The following is a 16,920-nucleotide window of genomic DNA, read 5'->3' on the forward strand; positions in this document are numbered from 1 at the left end:
TAACATAACACTGAAATTAAACTAGGTCCTATATAGAACAAGGTTCCTCATAAGAAAATGTCATGGCATACAAAGAAAAGTACCATATATGAAGACAGAGTCAGAATTCATTGGGAGATTATGAGTGAAAAAAATGCTATGCCAGAGATGGCATAGGGTAGGGAAAGGCTCTGTCTCCGGGAATGGTAGAATACACCAAGGCCTGTTCACTCTTTATTTTCTATCATGTGAAGTCACCCACATGTAGGTAACATGTTATGACAAGCTTAGAAAATGAATCCACTAATAAACCTATTTAGAAAGAGAATGTGAAGGAGCAGAATGAGAAATGGAATCAAGTTAGGACTGAAAGATGCCAGAGAATGGTCTGAGTTTCTATTTTTTCTGGAATCAAAAATGCCTAAATAGCATCAAATTTTGGACTTGGCCAACAAATATTCTTTGTTCCAAAAAGATGTAAACAGCACATCCTAATATGTTAAAACATCTGAAAAGAAATATTACCTTCACAGATAGGAACTTTTCCAGTCCAGGTGTTATCAGACCTGCACACTCTATGCTCAGTTCCCCCTGCTAAGAAGAATCCAGGCTGACAGGTATAGATGAGGGTGTACCCATGGGAGGGAAGGTCCATTCCTACTACGTTTGCATGAGCAGGACTTTCTGGTTGTTTACAACTGTGAGCTATATTAAGAGCAAAGAAAAATGTTAATTTTTTGAGCTGCATCACTAGAATTTTGATTATGAAGAATTTTGCCATAATTAGATATAAGCCGGTCCAAGAAACCCAGAGTATTTTTGATTAAAACCTAACTTCATAATTGAAACAATACTGATGAGTGTTAGTATTTTCATATACTTTATATTTTCATTGTTATTCTTTGCATGAGATTTAGAACTTAAAACATGGGGAAGAAAGGAGAATGTTAGGGGAAATGATCTACAAGCATCTGAATAGCTTAATTTATTTCAAATTGTACATCCTAACACTACTTAGTGACTCTGAAACTGGTTAGATGATTCTGAAAAGTTCTTTCCTTTCATTCATTTCAAACTAGTTGTTGTAGTTTGCCTCATATTCTCTGAAAACCCCTTCACATGTGATTAAAAGTCACTATGATTCACTAATATATAATATCTTTTATTTCATAGTATTTCAATTTTGAGTGCAGATCCAGGAAGCAAGAAAGTAACCATTGCTTAAAACACAAGATGACCAAACTCACATCACTATAAGAACTATTGCCAAAAGAACAGAATTGTACCTCCTGAGTTCTGGCTTCTTTGGAAACACTGTGTTCCAATGACCATAGGGTTTTGATACAATACTAAAATTATAGAAATAAAATATGTTTTGTACTAATCTAAAATAATTTTTTAAGTATCTTATCTATATAAAATAAAAATTCACAAATTCATTTCCATATTGTAAGAAAAATGTGTCTATGAACTCAGACCCATGATCCATGCCATATAAGTGTACAATCCTTACGTATGCACTCAGGTTGAATTCCACTCCATGTCAAGTCAGGAAGGCAAGTTCTTGTTGTAGATCCTTGAAGCAGGTGTCCCTTTTTGCAGTGGAACTGAACAACACTTCCTACCTATAGTAAATGACATAAAAGTCAAAATGCAATTCCAAAACTAGCACTAAATAGAAAATTATGTGAACAAAAATATTTTCAGAAGAAATTTGTAAGACAGATTTTAAAGAGTGCTTGTTGAGTGAGCACTTCTAAATCACTCAGTTGGAATTTCAAGAGAGATCATGAGCTCCACAAGGGCATTGTACAGGGCAGACTGAAATCTAAGCACTGAGGAGGTTAATAAGAGTTGAGGACTATCTTTAATCACATTTGGAGTTCAAGGTCAGCCTAGACTTTATAAGACGTTTTTCTGAAAACAAATAAAAATGATTTAAAAACATGAAAAGCTTGTAAAAATGAATACATCATCTGTTTTATGGCATGGTGGAGAATACACTTAATTGATTGCTGTGGATAATTCAAATAAGTACAAAACAGTGTCAGGGGAAGGTTTATACAACAGGAAGCAGTAGAACTGATTGGAGAGTTGGTTCTGAAGAGAATTAGTTCTAATGTGTCACAGAGGGCAAGGCATGAGTAATAAAGAGTTTTAATCCTAGTTATAAGTTGTCTCTATCTTTTAGATTTTTACTGTAAACATACTAAATTCCTCTGTGGCAGAGAAACTAGGAAAAAAGTCATTAACTCATAATATATTACAAGAAAAATTAATAAGATTTATCAAAAGATTAGTAATGGATGACCAGAAAAGTGGTACTTAGTGTTAGTCTCTTTAGAGTCCTTAAGAAATAACCTGACAAAACTCAGTCAGTGGTTTAGAAATTATCAATTAGTCTCTGCATACTCCTATCTATTACTACTACCAACATTAGTCCTGAAATTCTTGGTTTAAAGAATTAATAATAATATTTTTAATTGAAATACATGTATATGTTTTATAACTTATATTAGCATGTTCATTATTTCAGGGACTAAAATATGACTGAATATATTTCCCTCAATCAATATACAAAGATATTTATTTCACCTGTGAACTGGACATCATCATCATTATTTCATAGAATATCTTGGGATTAAATATCTAAAGAGTCAAATTGAAAATATTCCATAGCTATAATTACTTTATGAAATGAACACTGAATCCAAATAATGTATCTTCCTATATCAAGACAGTTATACATCAGTTAATGAAAAAAATGTGTTCAGGGCTCTTAATCCATAATTGATCTCGATGATTTATCAATCATTTTGACAGCTGTTCTTTCCCAGCCTCCTGGTAACTATTCAAAATTAATTCATTCTTATTTGTACTGTTCTGGGTAGAAAAAAAAATTATATTAGACACAATTATTTTCAGATGATTATTTCATTATCTGTATCAATAGGTGATATACTCTAAATGTTAAATTAAAAGTTACATCCTCAAATCTACCTCATAACCCTACATATGAAAATAGTGAAATTCAAAAATACTGAAATTAAAAAAAAATATCGTGGCTTGAATAGCTCAGCTATTCTTAACTTTGTCTTCCATTTCTCTGTAATTAGTTTTCTATGAGTATAAATTTACTTCCTCCCAATGAGATACCTGTCAAACCAAGGTGTATTGAAAGGCTAGATTGAACTGTGGGAATCTGGGAATGTTTTTTGTTTCGTTTTTGTTGTGAGTTTGTTTGTTTGTTTGTTATCCTAGTGCATAGGGATGAGCCTAGGCCTTCATGTATGTCAGAAGAATGTTCTGTCACTAAGCTGCACCTCAGATTGATTTTGCTAAGACAAATATTTTATGTATGAGGAGAAACGTGCCCAATGTAGCGATATGAATATTATTATACAGGCATAGAGTAGAATAAAGAAATGTTATGTTCTTGTCCATTGCCTAGTTTCTATGCTTAGATTAGTTCATTATCTATCGGTAACTTGAATATACCGACAAATGATTTATAGTGTCTTAGTATTGTGAGGTTTTTGCTATTCTCAATCAGGAGTTTCTTTTCTCAACTCAGAAATATAACATTACATGTGAAAAATACTTTTTGTTGTCCTCCAACAAATTGCCTGTAAACTTATATAATTTTGCATTGTGCTCTTCTATTTAGACTTAGTGAACATATTAACTATGCATATGCTTATGTTCATACACATTGACCATATCCTGGTAAGAAAGCTCATACCCTTAATTTAGCTTTCTCAGTATGTTTTAATTTTAATAAACACTGATACAAAATTAATATTATTTGAAAACATATATGTATCTAGGTAGACTATGATAAAATAAATCTTATGTATCACTCTAAAAAACTTATTTATCACTCTACATAATAGATTTCAAGGTTATACTAAATAATATTTTTCAGTGATGATAAAAATAAAAAAAATATCAAAGTTAATGTTTCTGTTTCTTTGTTATAGTGCTACTCCAAACTCAAAATTTCCCTTTCCATTACCTCAAATGATATTTGGAAAAAGATTTATAGTTGTTAGAGAATCAGGTGCATTTAATGCAGTTACTAATATTAGTGTTTCATGACTGGCAAGATGACTCAGTGAATAATGGTTTTACTGCCAAATCTATGACTTGAGTTCAATCCCCAGGACTCATATTGCATTAGGAGAAAATTAACACTTGCAAATTGTCCTCTGATCTTCAGAAGTGTGCCCTGATAACCTACATCCCACAAATTAATAAGTGTGTTAAAATTTCATGGCTACTCAGTTAATGAATGTATTTTTAATCCTACACCTAGGAGACATACCTACCACTTTGTCCTATCACTTAGTCCAGCCAGGATTACATAGTGAAACCATGAAAGACATATATATGCTTGGCTAGCATCATTTTCTTTTCTCTTTGTGCTGAGAACTAATGCTGTATAACAAGTAAACTTTTATGTGCAATTAGATCAAATGATAACAGCCTTTTCTAGAGATATCTGGCTAAGTTCTCTAAAATACCTACGTTACAAAGACAGGAGCATGCTTTTACAGTTTGGTATTATCTGAACCATACTGAAGCAAACTTGAAGAATTGAAAACACTCTGAAACCAATGTTCACACTGTGCCTTAAAAGTAGATAAGTGGAAACTATTTTTAGCAACGAAAATATGGCACTTTAGATGAGCCCTTCCTTTAGAAATGGACATTTTTCAGGTTCACACTGAATTTTCCTCAGCATAACACAATTTAGAAAAGCCAGCTGCAGAAAGCAATTGGGTAATGTGTACATGGTCTATTTCCTTCTAGAGTCAGCGTGTGCTTTGGCTTCCCTTTGACCCTTGTAAGGGAAAACTTGCTGAATCTATACATGAAATCTAAATTTGAAAAAAAGAGAAAAAAGTATCACATATGAATGGGCATGCTGAATGATTCCCATAAGAAAACCCAATTATGGATTTTAAAATATCGGGTTAGAAAGAGATTGATTTCTCAGAAATTTACCATATCAATAACTGACAGATTAAATAAGTAGTTTTTCCACAACTGGGCCTTGCTTTCTGTATTTCTTCTTTAGACTCTTGTTTCACTTTTCCTCCCAGCTCCCACATCTTCCTGTAAAATCTCCTCACTCTCTATGTGCTGCTTAGGGATTCCCTAGTCCTCACTGCTACCAGCTTTCTACTTGTCTTACTGTCCAGTTCAATGTGAATGCTTTCTAGAAATATAATTTTCATTTTCTCTAACTACAACCTCTTTCTTACAGGATACCTGCATTCATGTGTTCATGAATGAAAATATGAGTTTGCCATTGTTTTTGATGTATGACAACAAAAGTATATAAACTCATGAAGCAAATATGACTAACTTTTGGCCAACTTTCACAAAGAATGGTTATATCCACTTAAACTCCTCAGAAGAATTCAACAGGATAGCAATACCGACAATTGTACACATGGAAGACTGAGACAATAGAAACATGAGTTTCAGGCTGATGTAGAATGTATAGTAAAATGTAGTCTCAAGAAAAAAAGAGAGAAAGGAAGGAAGGAAGGAAGGGATGGAGGAAAGACGACAGAACAAAATGAAAAGAAAAGAAAAAAGAAAAAGAAAACCAAGCAAAACACATGAGAAAAGCACGGGCACTTAAATTTTCTCTGAAACATTTTTTCTTTGATGATAGCAAGTCTGAGTCAGGTAAAATACAAACTTAAAGCAGTTGTAATTTTAATTTCCATGCTGGATAAGAATACTAACCACTTTTCACATATTGATTGGCCATTTGTATTTCTCACATTGAGAATCACCTATTCGTTAGCTCATTCAGTGGTAAAGAAGAATGAAACTACGACATTTTGAAGCAAAATGGGTCAAATCAGAGATCGTTATACTAAGAGAAATCCAACTCTGACAAACAATGCATGTTTTCTTTCATATGTGGAGTATAAAATTAAATAGTGTGCATATATAATGAGAGAGATAAGCTACACATGTTATGAAATCATAAACTGTAATCTACTCGAGGGGAAGGAAGGGAAGCAACAAGAGGAAGAAACTGGGGATAGGAAGTTTGGTAGGGCCTGGGCATGATAATACATTGCAATAATATATGTATTAAAATATCAAAATAATATACATTTCACAGTATACTAAACAGAACCTAATAATAAAATAATACCTACTTGAAATCCAAATGTATTGTTTTGAGATCCATGCCTTGGTACCCCAGGGTTTTCACAGGATGTTCTGGTAGGTTCTGAAGTAAACAATTAAAAAGATAACACTTTTTGGTGAACTCACAATAGGTGAAACCAAACGTATTAAACTTGTATGAGTCCTAGTCAAGCAAAATCCAATCATGGAGATGGAAGTTGGAGACACAATCCCAACCTTAGCAATATAGCTATTGGAAATCATTATCTGCTTAAAGACTGTGTGACAGTTTTCTCTAGGAGAATAGCTCCTGGCATATCAGCCAATCTCCTCTGAAACCATACTTCCAAGAAAACTGGGGCAGTACAAGTTGGTCACAAAGTGTCATTTGAAAAAGGACATGAGTTTGTATTGGTACAGAAGGGGTGTTAGATCTAGGATGAGTTAAGGAGGTAAATATGATCAAAATACACTGAAGTAGTTTGGATGACAATGCCATTTTTTTTTCTTTTTTGATTTTTCAAGACAGAGTTTCTCTGTGTAGTCCTAGTTGTCCAGAACTCACTCTGTAGATCAGGCTGGCCTAGAACTCAGAAATCCGCTTGCCTCTACCTCCCAAGTGCTGGGATAAAAGATATATGCCACCACTGCTGACCAGACAATGGATTGTAATCTTATGGATTTAAATGTTGGCTCAGAGTTTGTGGTTTGTTAGCGAGGGAGACTGGTGGAGGAGGTATGTCACTGGAGGTGTTGCCTTGAAAGTTTAAAGATTCAAACCCTTTCTTGTTCACTGTCTCTGCTTTACTCTTGTAATTCAAGATCAGAACTTTTGCTCTACAGAGCATGCCTGCCATTTGCTGCCTTAAAATATTCTGCCTCCAAGGTGTACCCTTATTTCTTCCCAACTATAATTCCACTTAGGCTCTCTCTTCTATAAATTGCCTTGAACATTGTGTTTCTATACAGAGCAATGGAATAGCAATTAATATACTGGTACCAAACTCAGAAAGAAAGAAAGAAAGAAAGAAAGAAAGAAAGAAAGAAAGAAAGAAAGAAAGAAAGAAAGAAAGAAAGAAAGAAAGAGAGAGAGAGAGAGAAAGGGGGTAAGAGAATTTATGTAACCAAGCATACTTCTCCAGTGCAAGTCAATCTTAAATAATCTTGGATTTGGCAAATGAACTCTTGGTAAGAATATCGAACATAGTATCTCCCAGTAAGCAGAAGCTTCCTACTTGAAGCAAGAGTTTCAGGTTGAGGCTGGAGAGACAGCTCGGTGACTAAGAGACTACATTAGCTTATATAGGACCTGATTCAGTGACTACCATAAATATTCAGCCTCTCACAAGAGCCTGCAACTCTAGCTCTCGGAATATCAGACAATTGTGACCTCTGCGAGTCTGCAGTCACACAAACATACAGACAGACACCCACACATACACATATTTAAAAATACATCTTTAAAAGATGAAATTCAACTTGACCTCATGTATATGCCTTATGTGGCTCTTGAACTTTAAAACTTTTGTCAGGAAAAAAAAAAAAGGACTTGATATCAAACCACTCTGTAAATGAAAATTTAACGAAAACAATGGCTATTCAAGAAATCCATGTATATGAAATGTTTGAGATATGATAGGGCTATATTCTCCTGAAAAAGTAAGAACTATTCATGGAAATAGGGTTGATAATTTAGAGTGTCCTGATACTTACAGGACATCTATTCCTGGGAGTGGTAGGGCTTTTCCTCTGTGAGTTGCCTGTTTGCATGGAGGCTACTCAGTGGATTTCCTAAGTGTGGCATTCTGTGTTAGAATCACTGACATGTATAGCCCTTCAAATATCTCTATGTTTTGGAGCAATTCTCATGTCATATGAACATGTTTTATTAGTTAAAATATTTTAAAATAATATTACTTAATAATAAGACTGTTCTGACATGCTTTTCTTTTTCTTTAAACTTATAGATGACAAACTCATTTGAGTATGTCTTCTGGAAGTTTAAAATGATAAAAATGATGAAATAGTCCACTTGTATTCATTCCTAGTAGTTTCTAAAAGGTTCTATACTTTTATACATATTTAACCACCTATACCTTTTACATGGTAAGACAAGCATTAAATGTTCTTCCTGGATATTATTGTGCAATTGCAGAGTATAACCAGCATTTATGAATATTACCTATGCAGTGAGGCGATGAGCCACTCCAAGTGCCATCAGTTTGGCATAATCTCGTGCTTGATCCCACTAGTATGAAGGGAGAATTGCAGCTGAATGAAACCTCAGACTGATATATAAAGCTTTTGCCTTCTCGTTTTCCTTGGGAAGGTACACCAGGATCACCACAAAACTTTGCTAGAAGTCAAAATGGAGATATTTGTCACAAACATAGATGCAGTAGAGCAAACAATTTATAAAATCATGAAAATTAACGGGAATATTGCACTAACCTAATAGCTATGATAACCTATGGTACAAAACTGATGCCATGACTATGCCAGGGAAATTTTACAACTTCTTTCTAGTTTATATATAAATTATGATGTTTAAGAACATATAGTATTTAATTAGTCAGATTTGCTTGCTATGTTTACATGATAGTAAATATCAAACGCTTTACATTTTTAATTTACATAAATCAAAATCAAATAATAGAACTCTAGTTACATATGGCAAAGCTATAATCTACTCTTGAAATAAGATATGGCTCAAAGGTAGCACTGTCAATAGTTAAGGCATAATAAAGCCTGCACTATTTATCAAATGTGCTTTCAAGTACAAGCATAAATATACATAGGCATACATGCATACAGATACATATATGCATAATCATATACACACATACACAAACACAAATACATACAAATACAAGGACATATATATTGTATCTGTATTGTATTCTGAGCACTGAAATGTGTATACTAATGTGTTTTTAAAGTTAAAAAATTAAATTTAAGGTAAATTTAAAATACTTTTCTGTCTGATTCTTTCATACTACCCACATATTCACAGGGATTTTTAATGTGCTGTACTTGTGATGGTTGAATATTGTTAATTGTTATTGTAATTCTCATATTCATCTAATTTTATATAATCATTTTTTCACTTGGTAGTAAATTTTTTACAGTTTAGAACTGTGACCTCCATACTCTCTAATCTCCCTCCTACCCCAATTGCTACTTTCTAATCTCTTACCTATTTTCATGTTTATATTTGTTGATGTATTGGTTGATTGGCTGGAATATAATGTGTTCTTAGGCAGGATTTAGCAGAATTCACTGTGTAACAATAGGTTTGGAACTATTCTTCAATCCCTAATAGTTTACAGAGGTACAAAACTGATGCCATGACTGTGCCTTCTCTGGAATCAGACAATAGACAAAATTCCAAAGTGTGCCATAAAGCCCCTCCCTGACCCAAAATTGATTAATGATAGGAACACTCGTAAGTATACCTAAGTATAAAAATATTTATTGGCTTCTTCTTCAAAATACTGACAAAATATTTAAGAGAAAAGTAAGGTAGCTCCTTAGATGAACAAAATTTATAGAATTTACACACACACAAATTTATATATATTTATATATGTGTGTATATGTATAGTATATATACTATAAATTCTACCTTCATATTTATATATTTTATAAATGTAAAAATACTCCATATTTTGGGTATATATTAAAATTAATTACAAGCTGTGGTTCAGCTAATCAAACAGTGGCTGTCTAGCAACAGAAGGTCCAAATGCAAAACTGAATGTCGCAGCTGGTCTTCAGTATGTATCAGTATCATAAGGAAGCAAGTTCTAATGCTGGTAAAGTAATGGATTTGCCAGTGAGAGTGAGAGAAAGCAAGCAAGAAGGGAAATCTTCCATGTCCTTTATATAAGCTGCAACCATGAGGCATTGCCCAGAATAAACATGTATCTTCACGCCTAACGATATCAGGATTAAAATTGGGTGTTCCCATTTCAAATAATTTTAAAAAGTCTCTTTTATGTGTACCCAAACACTTTGGTTACCAAGTTGACAGTAGCTTTCACAATATACAAATAAACATATATGCAATCTTCTAAGTTTGTTTAGTATTACTTGTATGTATAGGACCTTAGGTCTAAATACTTAGCATTGTAAAACCACTTAGGGGTCTCAAGCCTACTATGTTTCATTTTCTTTCTCTCCACAAAGCCATATTTTCCATCTTTAAAGTTCGATAAAAGGCCAATTACTTGTTTCTCTTTGAGAGTAATCCTCCCAGTTGATTAGCTGTACCAAAGGTCCATATGAGTCATGCAACCATAAAAATCACTTTTCCTGTCCTTCCCAATATAGGTCAGGCTATTTCTTGACACTGGCTTATCTGTGCTGCCGATTATGATAATCTTGCCTGGTGATTCAGTGTTGCCACTTGGCCCATGCTAATTTGGGGCCCAATTAAACCCATTACATTTAATTCATCCAACTGAACAGGTGCACCTCTGACCCTAACGTCTGCCACAAGAAAAAGATGACAAAAACAAAAAACAAGAACCACCACCAACATCAACAACAAAAACAAAAAAACCCAACCAACCAACAAACAAAAAAAGCCTCTTGAAATATGGTAGTGCCCCTCTCACCAATTTGCACGATTAGTGAAGGGCATGTATTTTAAGCCTTCCCACCCTGGAGTATTAGGTTTAATATAGGGTACACACTTTTGCCTTGTAACTTCCCTAATCCTGAAAAAAATCCCTCATCAACACTAAGCTGAGGAATATCAAGCACCTTCAATGCCTTTTTAGAAGAATGTTTTTTAACAAATGATTCAGCCAGTAATTCAAATAAACTTTTGATAACTTTTCTAACTGTGCAAACTTCCATATTAAACTTAGAATTCCCACTCAAGGGAACTGTATCAGTAAGCTCTGATCCAGTTTTATGTTCCTCCTGCCATTATCTTCTAGTCTTAAAATCCATTCCTATGAATATTTCCCAGACAACTGCTTGAATGAATTAGCAAACTTGTTAAGCTATTTAGTAGTGTAGCACACCTCCTCTTGGATGCATTTTTCACCTCCAACCTAGGATGCTGTTTAGCCTTCCTTCTCGTTACATGTCTAGATGCAGATATTGTTGGGCTATGAGACACATCAGTAGAGCCTTACTTGGCAACTCTGTCAGGGAAAGTCACTGCTGGTCTAGCAGACAATGAAGGATTATTTTTTCTCAGTAAAATGCAGAAAAGAACAATATTTCAGGAGGTGGAGTGGGATTATATCTTCTGTTGAGTAAGTAGAGACTTGAGAATCTGAGGGCTCAAATTTCTCAGCCTAAATAAGGTACTCCCTGACATTTCCACCCCAAGTTACAGAATCCATTCTTTAACAATTAAATCTTTAATTTAACTGCCAACACTTTCTGAGACTTGGACTTGAATTTATTCTGCATTCAGTGTTATAATAAGGGGTAGGGTATTATTTCAGCTGCCCAAGAGAAGACCAGTATTTCAGAGTACATTTAGAAACTTTGAAATGTTTTATTTGTGTCTGGATCTGGTCAATTTTATCACTGACTTTACTCTTTTCTTCACCATATGCTCATGTTAGAAGTTGTTTAGTTTTATCATGGAAGATATTTTGTTCTCACGTCAGTTTATCTAGAAATGCTAGGACCAACCAACCAATATTGTTTTTCTTATTTTCTGCAATTAATCAACATCTTTATGTAGAGAGTCACCAAGTCAACAATTGATGAATTAGGACAGGCATATGCATTTGGCTCCTTAATTGTGTAAAATAACTTATATCATGAGCTATCAGTACTTTCAAGCTTCAAGGAAAGGTTTCAGTAACTTGAGAGGCTTCAGTAATTATAGGAATTATTGGAAAATTGGAGAACCTATTGAAGATACTTAAAAAGAATCCATTCTTATACTTCTGTTACTCTAGGACCACACTTGATACCAAAATCTGATTAGACATGGTTCTTTAGAAAAGCATGAATTCTAGTATGAATCTATTTGTCCTTAAATAGAGATGTATAGATATAACTATAAATATGTAAAGTAAAGCCTTTATTTCTAGCTTTATCGGAAAAGTATACATCGTAAACCCTTTGTGTTCAGATTTGAATGACATGTTTCAACAATGTCTTCTCTATGGTTGGTCTAACCAGTAGATAGTAAGAAATTGTTCTGAAACTGTTTCACCCTTGAAACAAATGTTGTCTCCCTGGAAAGTTTGCACTTGGTGCTATATGAGAACTTGCAGCTACTCCTGGACACTGGTCCTAATACACTCCGGGAAAACCTGTTACTTTTGACTATGCCTAGCCATAATTTAAAGGGACTGAGATATGTATGGGTTGTATGTTCTCATAGGCAGCAAGGGCAAAATAACTTTGGTATTTGGAAACTTATGACATTTGAATAAAGTACTGGAGTGAGTTAGCTTGATGCAAGTTTTTCCAGGAAGGCTGAATTCCTATAGGCAAAATGAAGATTTGGCATCTTGGTAAGCTTCTCTCTCCACTATACCACAAATGACAAAAGTCATATTATACCTAACGAATGCACATAGGCTGTGGTCTATCTACACAATCCAGTAACTTTTCACTTTGTAAGGCTGGGTGGCTCAAGTGGTTTTCAGTATTTATCAGAATCCTAAAGAAGTAGGCTAGAATACCAGTGAAAGAATGGACTTGACAGCAAGAGTGAGAACAAGCAGGCAGAGGGCAAGCTTCCTTCTTTCATGGACTTTACATAGGTTGCCACCATCCGTTGTGGCCCAGATTAAAGATAGGTGTTTTAATCTCAAAAGAACCAGGTAAATATTGGATTTTTCCATTTCAAATGATTTAACAAAGACAAGACAAAATGAAACAACAAACTAATACTTCCTCCCTTGTTATGAAGCCACTTTGGTTTCAATAAGACAACTACTATTCTAGACACTTTAAAGCATCTGGATATATTCATAGACATACTGAAAAATACCATGTGCTTTTAATGCAATTCTGAAGCAAGGAAGTAACTATCATAAGTAAGAAAGCAAAGGTAACATGTAGTAAGGCAATCAGTACAATGAGGAAAATAGTTAAAAGGGAGGACATTTAGTCTTTTTATGTGGTGTGTGAAGGAAGATGAATTTGCATTTCAAATAATATGGCAATGTTCTTCCTTGCTGGGGCAGAATGAGCACTCTGCAGACATCAAAAAGGCTTGTATGAATGGTATAGGATGAGCCTGAAGAAGTCTCATGGGTGGTGAAAACAAGTGGGATTGAATCTACCAGGCCAGTAGACCTATAGAGAAAACATTCATTTTTCATTTATATCACAGTAAAAAAAAAAGTGTAACATGTGATTACTTCAATCATTTTACAATATATTCCATTTCTAACATGATAATTTACATCCTGAAAATTTGTTTTCCTGTGAAAGAAACAAACAGCAACCAGAGCAGGCGTATAACATGACTGCCCATTTGGTTGCTTTAAATTAGATCATCCAAATGAAGACATGCCTGAGTGTGATTAGGACTTTAACTAGAGCATATCTGCAAAGAAAACAAAAAAATTTGAATGATTCAACAATGTGGTGAGAATGAATATTTACCTGCACTCTGGGCCAACATAGTCTACTGGTAAATATTTAAAAAAGGAACCTTAATGAAATTAAGGAATTAATTGCAAAGCCCAATTTTCAAAGTTTTCATACTTTTGAGACAACTTATTTTCTTTCATAAACTAACTTAAAATAATATTAATAATTTAATTAATATTATATAAAACACAATAGCATTAAATAATAAGAAAAGATAATACAGTAGTCCTTGGCTTAAGGGTTCTACTTCTACTATTACAATGACTACTTCTACTTCTACTGCTTTCTATTTCTGTTTTCCCTTCCCCTTCTCCTAGTTTCAATAAAAACTTCACTAAATCAATTTCTTTCCTCTCTCTGTCTCTGTCATTTTGTCTCTGTCCCCCTCTTTCTCTCTCTCACTCCCTATTCCATTCTCTTTCTCTCTCTTACTCTAGAGATCAACTCTAGTGACTTGTCCATGATAGACACATGCTCTAAAACCAAGTGGCACCTACTCAGGTTAGTAAACTGCTCATATTATTTAATTATATTATATACATAGGTAGGATGAAAGTAAATGTCTTAAGTGACATTTTGCATTCCATTCAGATAAAATAGGATTCTAAAATATATCTTTACTTTTCTGTATAATATGTTCAGAGATCAGTGTATCATGCAGGAAACACACAGACATTGTTTATACTTCAAATTTCCATAGACTTTCTGTCATGATTATTTGTGACATACATACTTACAAATAAAATTACATGAGAATCATAAAGTTTAAGTTAGTCCCACCCCCTGCAATTAGAAATAACAAACTACAAACAAAAAAAAAAAAAAAAGAAATTTTTAATTCACATCAAAACACATAAATTTTTTTCTGTGCAAATCTTTAACTCTTTCTGTCTAGAAGTACCTGTAAGCTGTGTGAACACATTGATGTTTTCCAAGACAACCCTCTCTATAGAAAGAGTTTCAGGAGCTAATGTGTCTTCCATCAACACTGAGGAGGACTAGAAATACTACCTAGAGAGGGCTTCTTTGAATGCAATATTAGTCCATGCCTAACTGAGTGCCATAGTATATATAATTAAGATTTTCAATTTGATAAGTTAGTAATGTTTCTTAAGATGGTTTCTATTTTGAAGGAATTTTTTTAAAAAAACAAGAATAATTTAGAAAAATTTTTACTAAAGTAAAGCACTTTAGGTCAAATATTTTGAGCCAAACTGGAAGAACATAATGACTAGAATAAATTTAAAAAATAGCTACATTAATGAAAATTGGCTTTTTAAATTTAAATCCTAATTATGTACTTGTAGGGAGCTTAATCTCTTTGGGTACAGCCTAGCAAATTTGAAAGGTTTAAGAAACAAATGTTACTGTAAAACATTATGGATATTATTGAAATGTTACTACTTACGTAAGCACTGCGGGACCTCTCCACTCCAGGTACCATTGCCTACACAGGTCAGAACGGCAGGAAAGGACAGCTCATATCCTGCAGAACAGATGTAGCTAATACTAAAGCCCCAGTCGAAATTTGTTCCTTCCAGCCTTCCATTAGAGATCTGGGGAGGAGTTGAGCAGGTAACAGCTGCAATTACATTAAAAGTAATTAGACACAGCTGTTGAAATACCCTCAGTGTGAAATAAATAAATAATTATCATTAAGAGCAGCATATGTGCTATTTAACCTTTTGGAGGACAATACAGTGTGGCATGTTTTATTCTCCTGTTAGTTTTCTTGCAAGATCACTAGAATTTAACTCTGGAAGATGATGCTGGGAGTTGGCAACATAATGGCTACTAGTTATTTTTACAAGATTGCAAGCTTCCTGATAGATGAAGATGAGGGTAGAGAGAGGTTGATCTTCTAACAGCTATACTACAACTGATAACAAGTTTTTTTCTCTTCTCTAATATTATTTCCCAAGGACCCTAAAAGAGGCTAATGAGGTGGGTACCTTGGCTGGGTTTAGATTCAGTATTGAACCTGGGGATTTTTAAAGGCAATTTTAAAACTCCTTGTTCTTCAAATATAGACAAACTTTTTCTGGTTAAAGTATTCAGTATATATACTGAAAAGATACAGGTTCATATTTTCAAGCCTATCGTATTTGTAAATACATAATTAATTTCAAAATTTAAGTTTGCTTAACTGGTGAAATTCCCAGACAGAGGAATGTTGAAAAGTGTGAGATATAAGAAAAAGAGGTAATAACCTTCTAAGAATGGAAATGAGAAGATTCTGTAATTGATGACTAACAATAGGGACAAAGATATTTATGAGTGTGCTAATATGTCAATTTTCATTATAAATGCTTATGTGTGGATCATTATGGTAAACTATATATACATTAGTATTAATATGCACACAGTAAAATGAAACTATATCTGATTTTACATAATGTAATACTAATGAAACAGAAAGACATTGCAGACATTACATTTGTGAAAATATAAGTTCTGTATATATGAACTCATCAACTATTTGACACAAAGGGATACATGAATAGAAAACACCAATTATTAAAAATAAAGCTATCACAAAACTTCATTATATAATATAAGGTTTCCTTAATTGGTACTAGCTTTTTCTAAATTAAGGCTATATTTTACCATCTGTAAAAGGAGGGCCTTAAATAGCTGAGAAGATTCAAGTTACAACTTGCTCAGGCACATTATTTTATAAATCTCCACTGGTGTAGGCATTAGTGTTGAGCATGTAACAGGCAGTATTGTGCTTTATTTCATGCTGGGCTACATCTCATCATCACTACTCAAAATGAAAATAAATTTGATAAAGATACAATTTTAACATATCTACATGTTACCTTAGGACTTTAAAATAAACTACTCCACATTTTGGTATCAGAAAAAAAAGGGGGGGGGGCAGAATACCTATAAACTTAAATACGCCTAAAATTTTGTTGATAAACAGGAAGATAGGTAATGGCTATAAATTGGCAATGTTGAAAGAACTATTTACATACCTCTACATGTTGGCATGGTTCCACTCCATGTGCCATTAGTTGTACATGTTCTAACTCTGGATCCATTTAACTCTATGGTATAGCCTGGCTGGCACATGTAAGAAACATTTTGCCCAACAACAAAATCATCTCCATATCTCAATCCATTGGCTGGTATACCTGGGTCTCCACAACTGATGACTATCAATATCAAATGAGAAGGACAGGTGGTTAACAAGGC

The 16,920-nt window shown here is 33.8% G+C and overlaps 1 protein-coding gene across 5 annotated transcripts in view; it reads right to left on the bottom strand.

The window, feature by feature from the left end:
- Positions 1–16,920, bottom strand: part of Csmd3 (CUB and Sushi multiple domains 3) — a 1,165,720-nt gene that overhangs the window by 21,940 nt on the left and 1,126,860 nt on the right. For all 5 annotated transcript variants that reach the window (XM_021216672.2, XM_029547950.1, XM_029547951.1 and 2 more), the window contains 6 exons: positions 16,701–16,880; positions 15,128–15,301; positions 8,318–8,491; positions 6,165–6,238; positions 1,493–1,604; positions 505–684 (listed from right to left, as the gene is read on the bottom strand). In XM_021216672.2, coding sequence (XP_021072331.1) covers positions 505–684; positions 1,493–1,604; positions 6,165–6,238; positions 8,318–8,491; positions 15,128–15,301; positions 16,701–16,880 — 894 coding nt within the window. The remainder of the gene's footprint in view (positions 1–504; positions 685–1,492; positions 1,605–6,164; positions 6,239–8,317; positions 8,492–15,127; positions 15,302–16,700; positions 16,881–16,920) is intronic.

The sequence above is a fragment of the Mus pahari genome, chromosome 17, assembly GCF_900095145.1.
Source record: "Mus pahari chromosome 17, PAHARI_EIJ_v1.1, whole genome shotgun sequence".
Classification (NCBI taxonomy): Eukaryota; Metazoa; Chordata; class Mammalia; order Rodentia; family Muridae; genus Mus; species Mus pahari.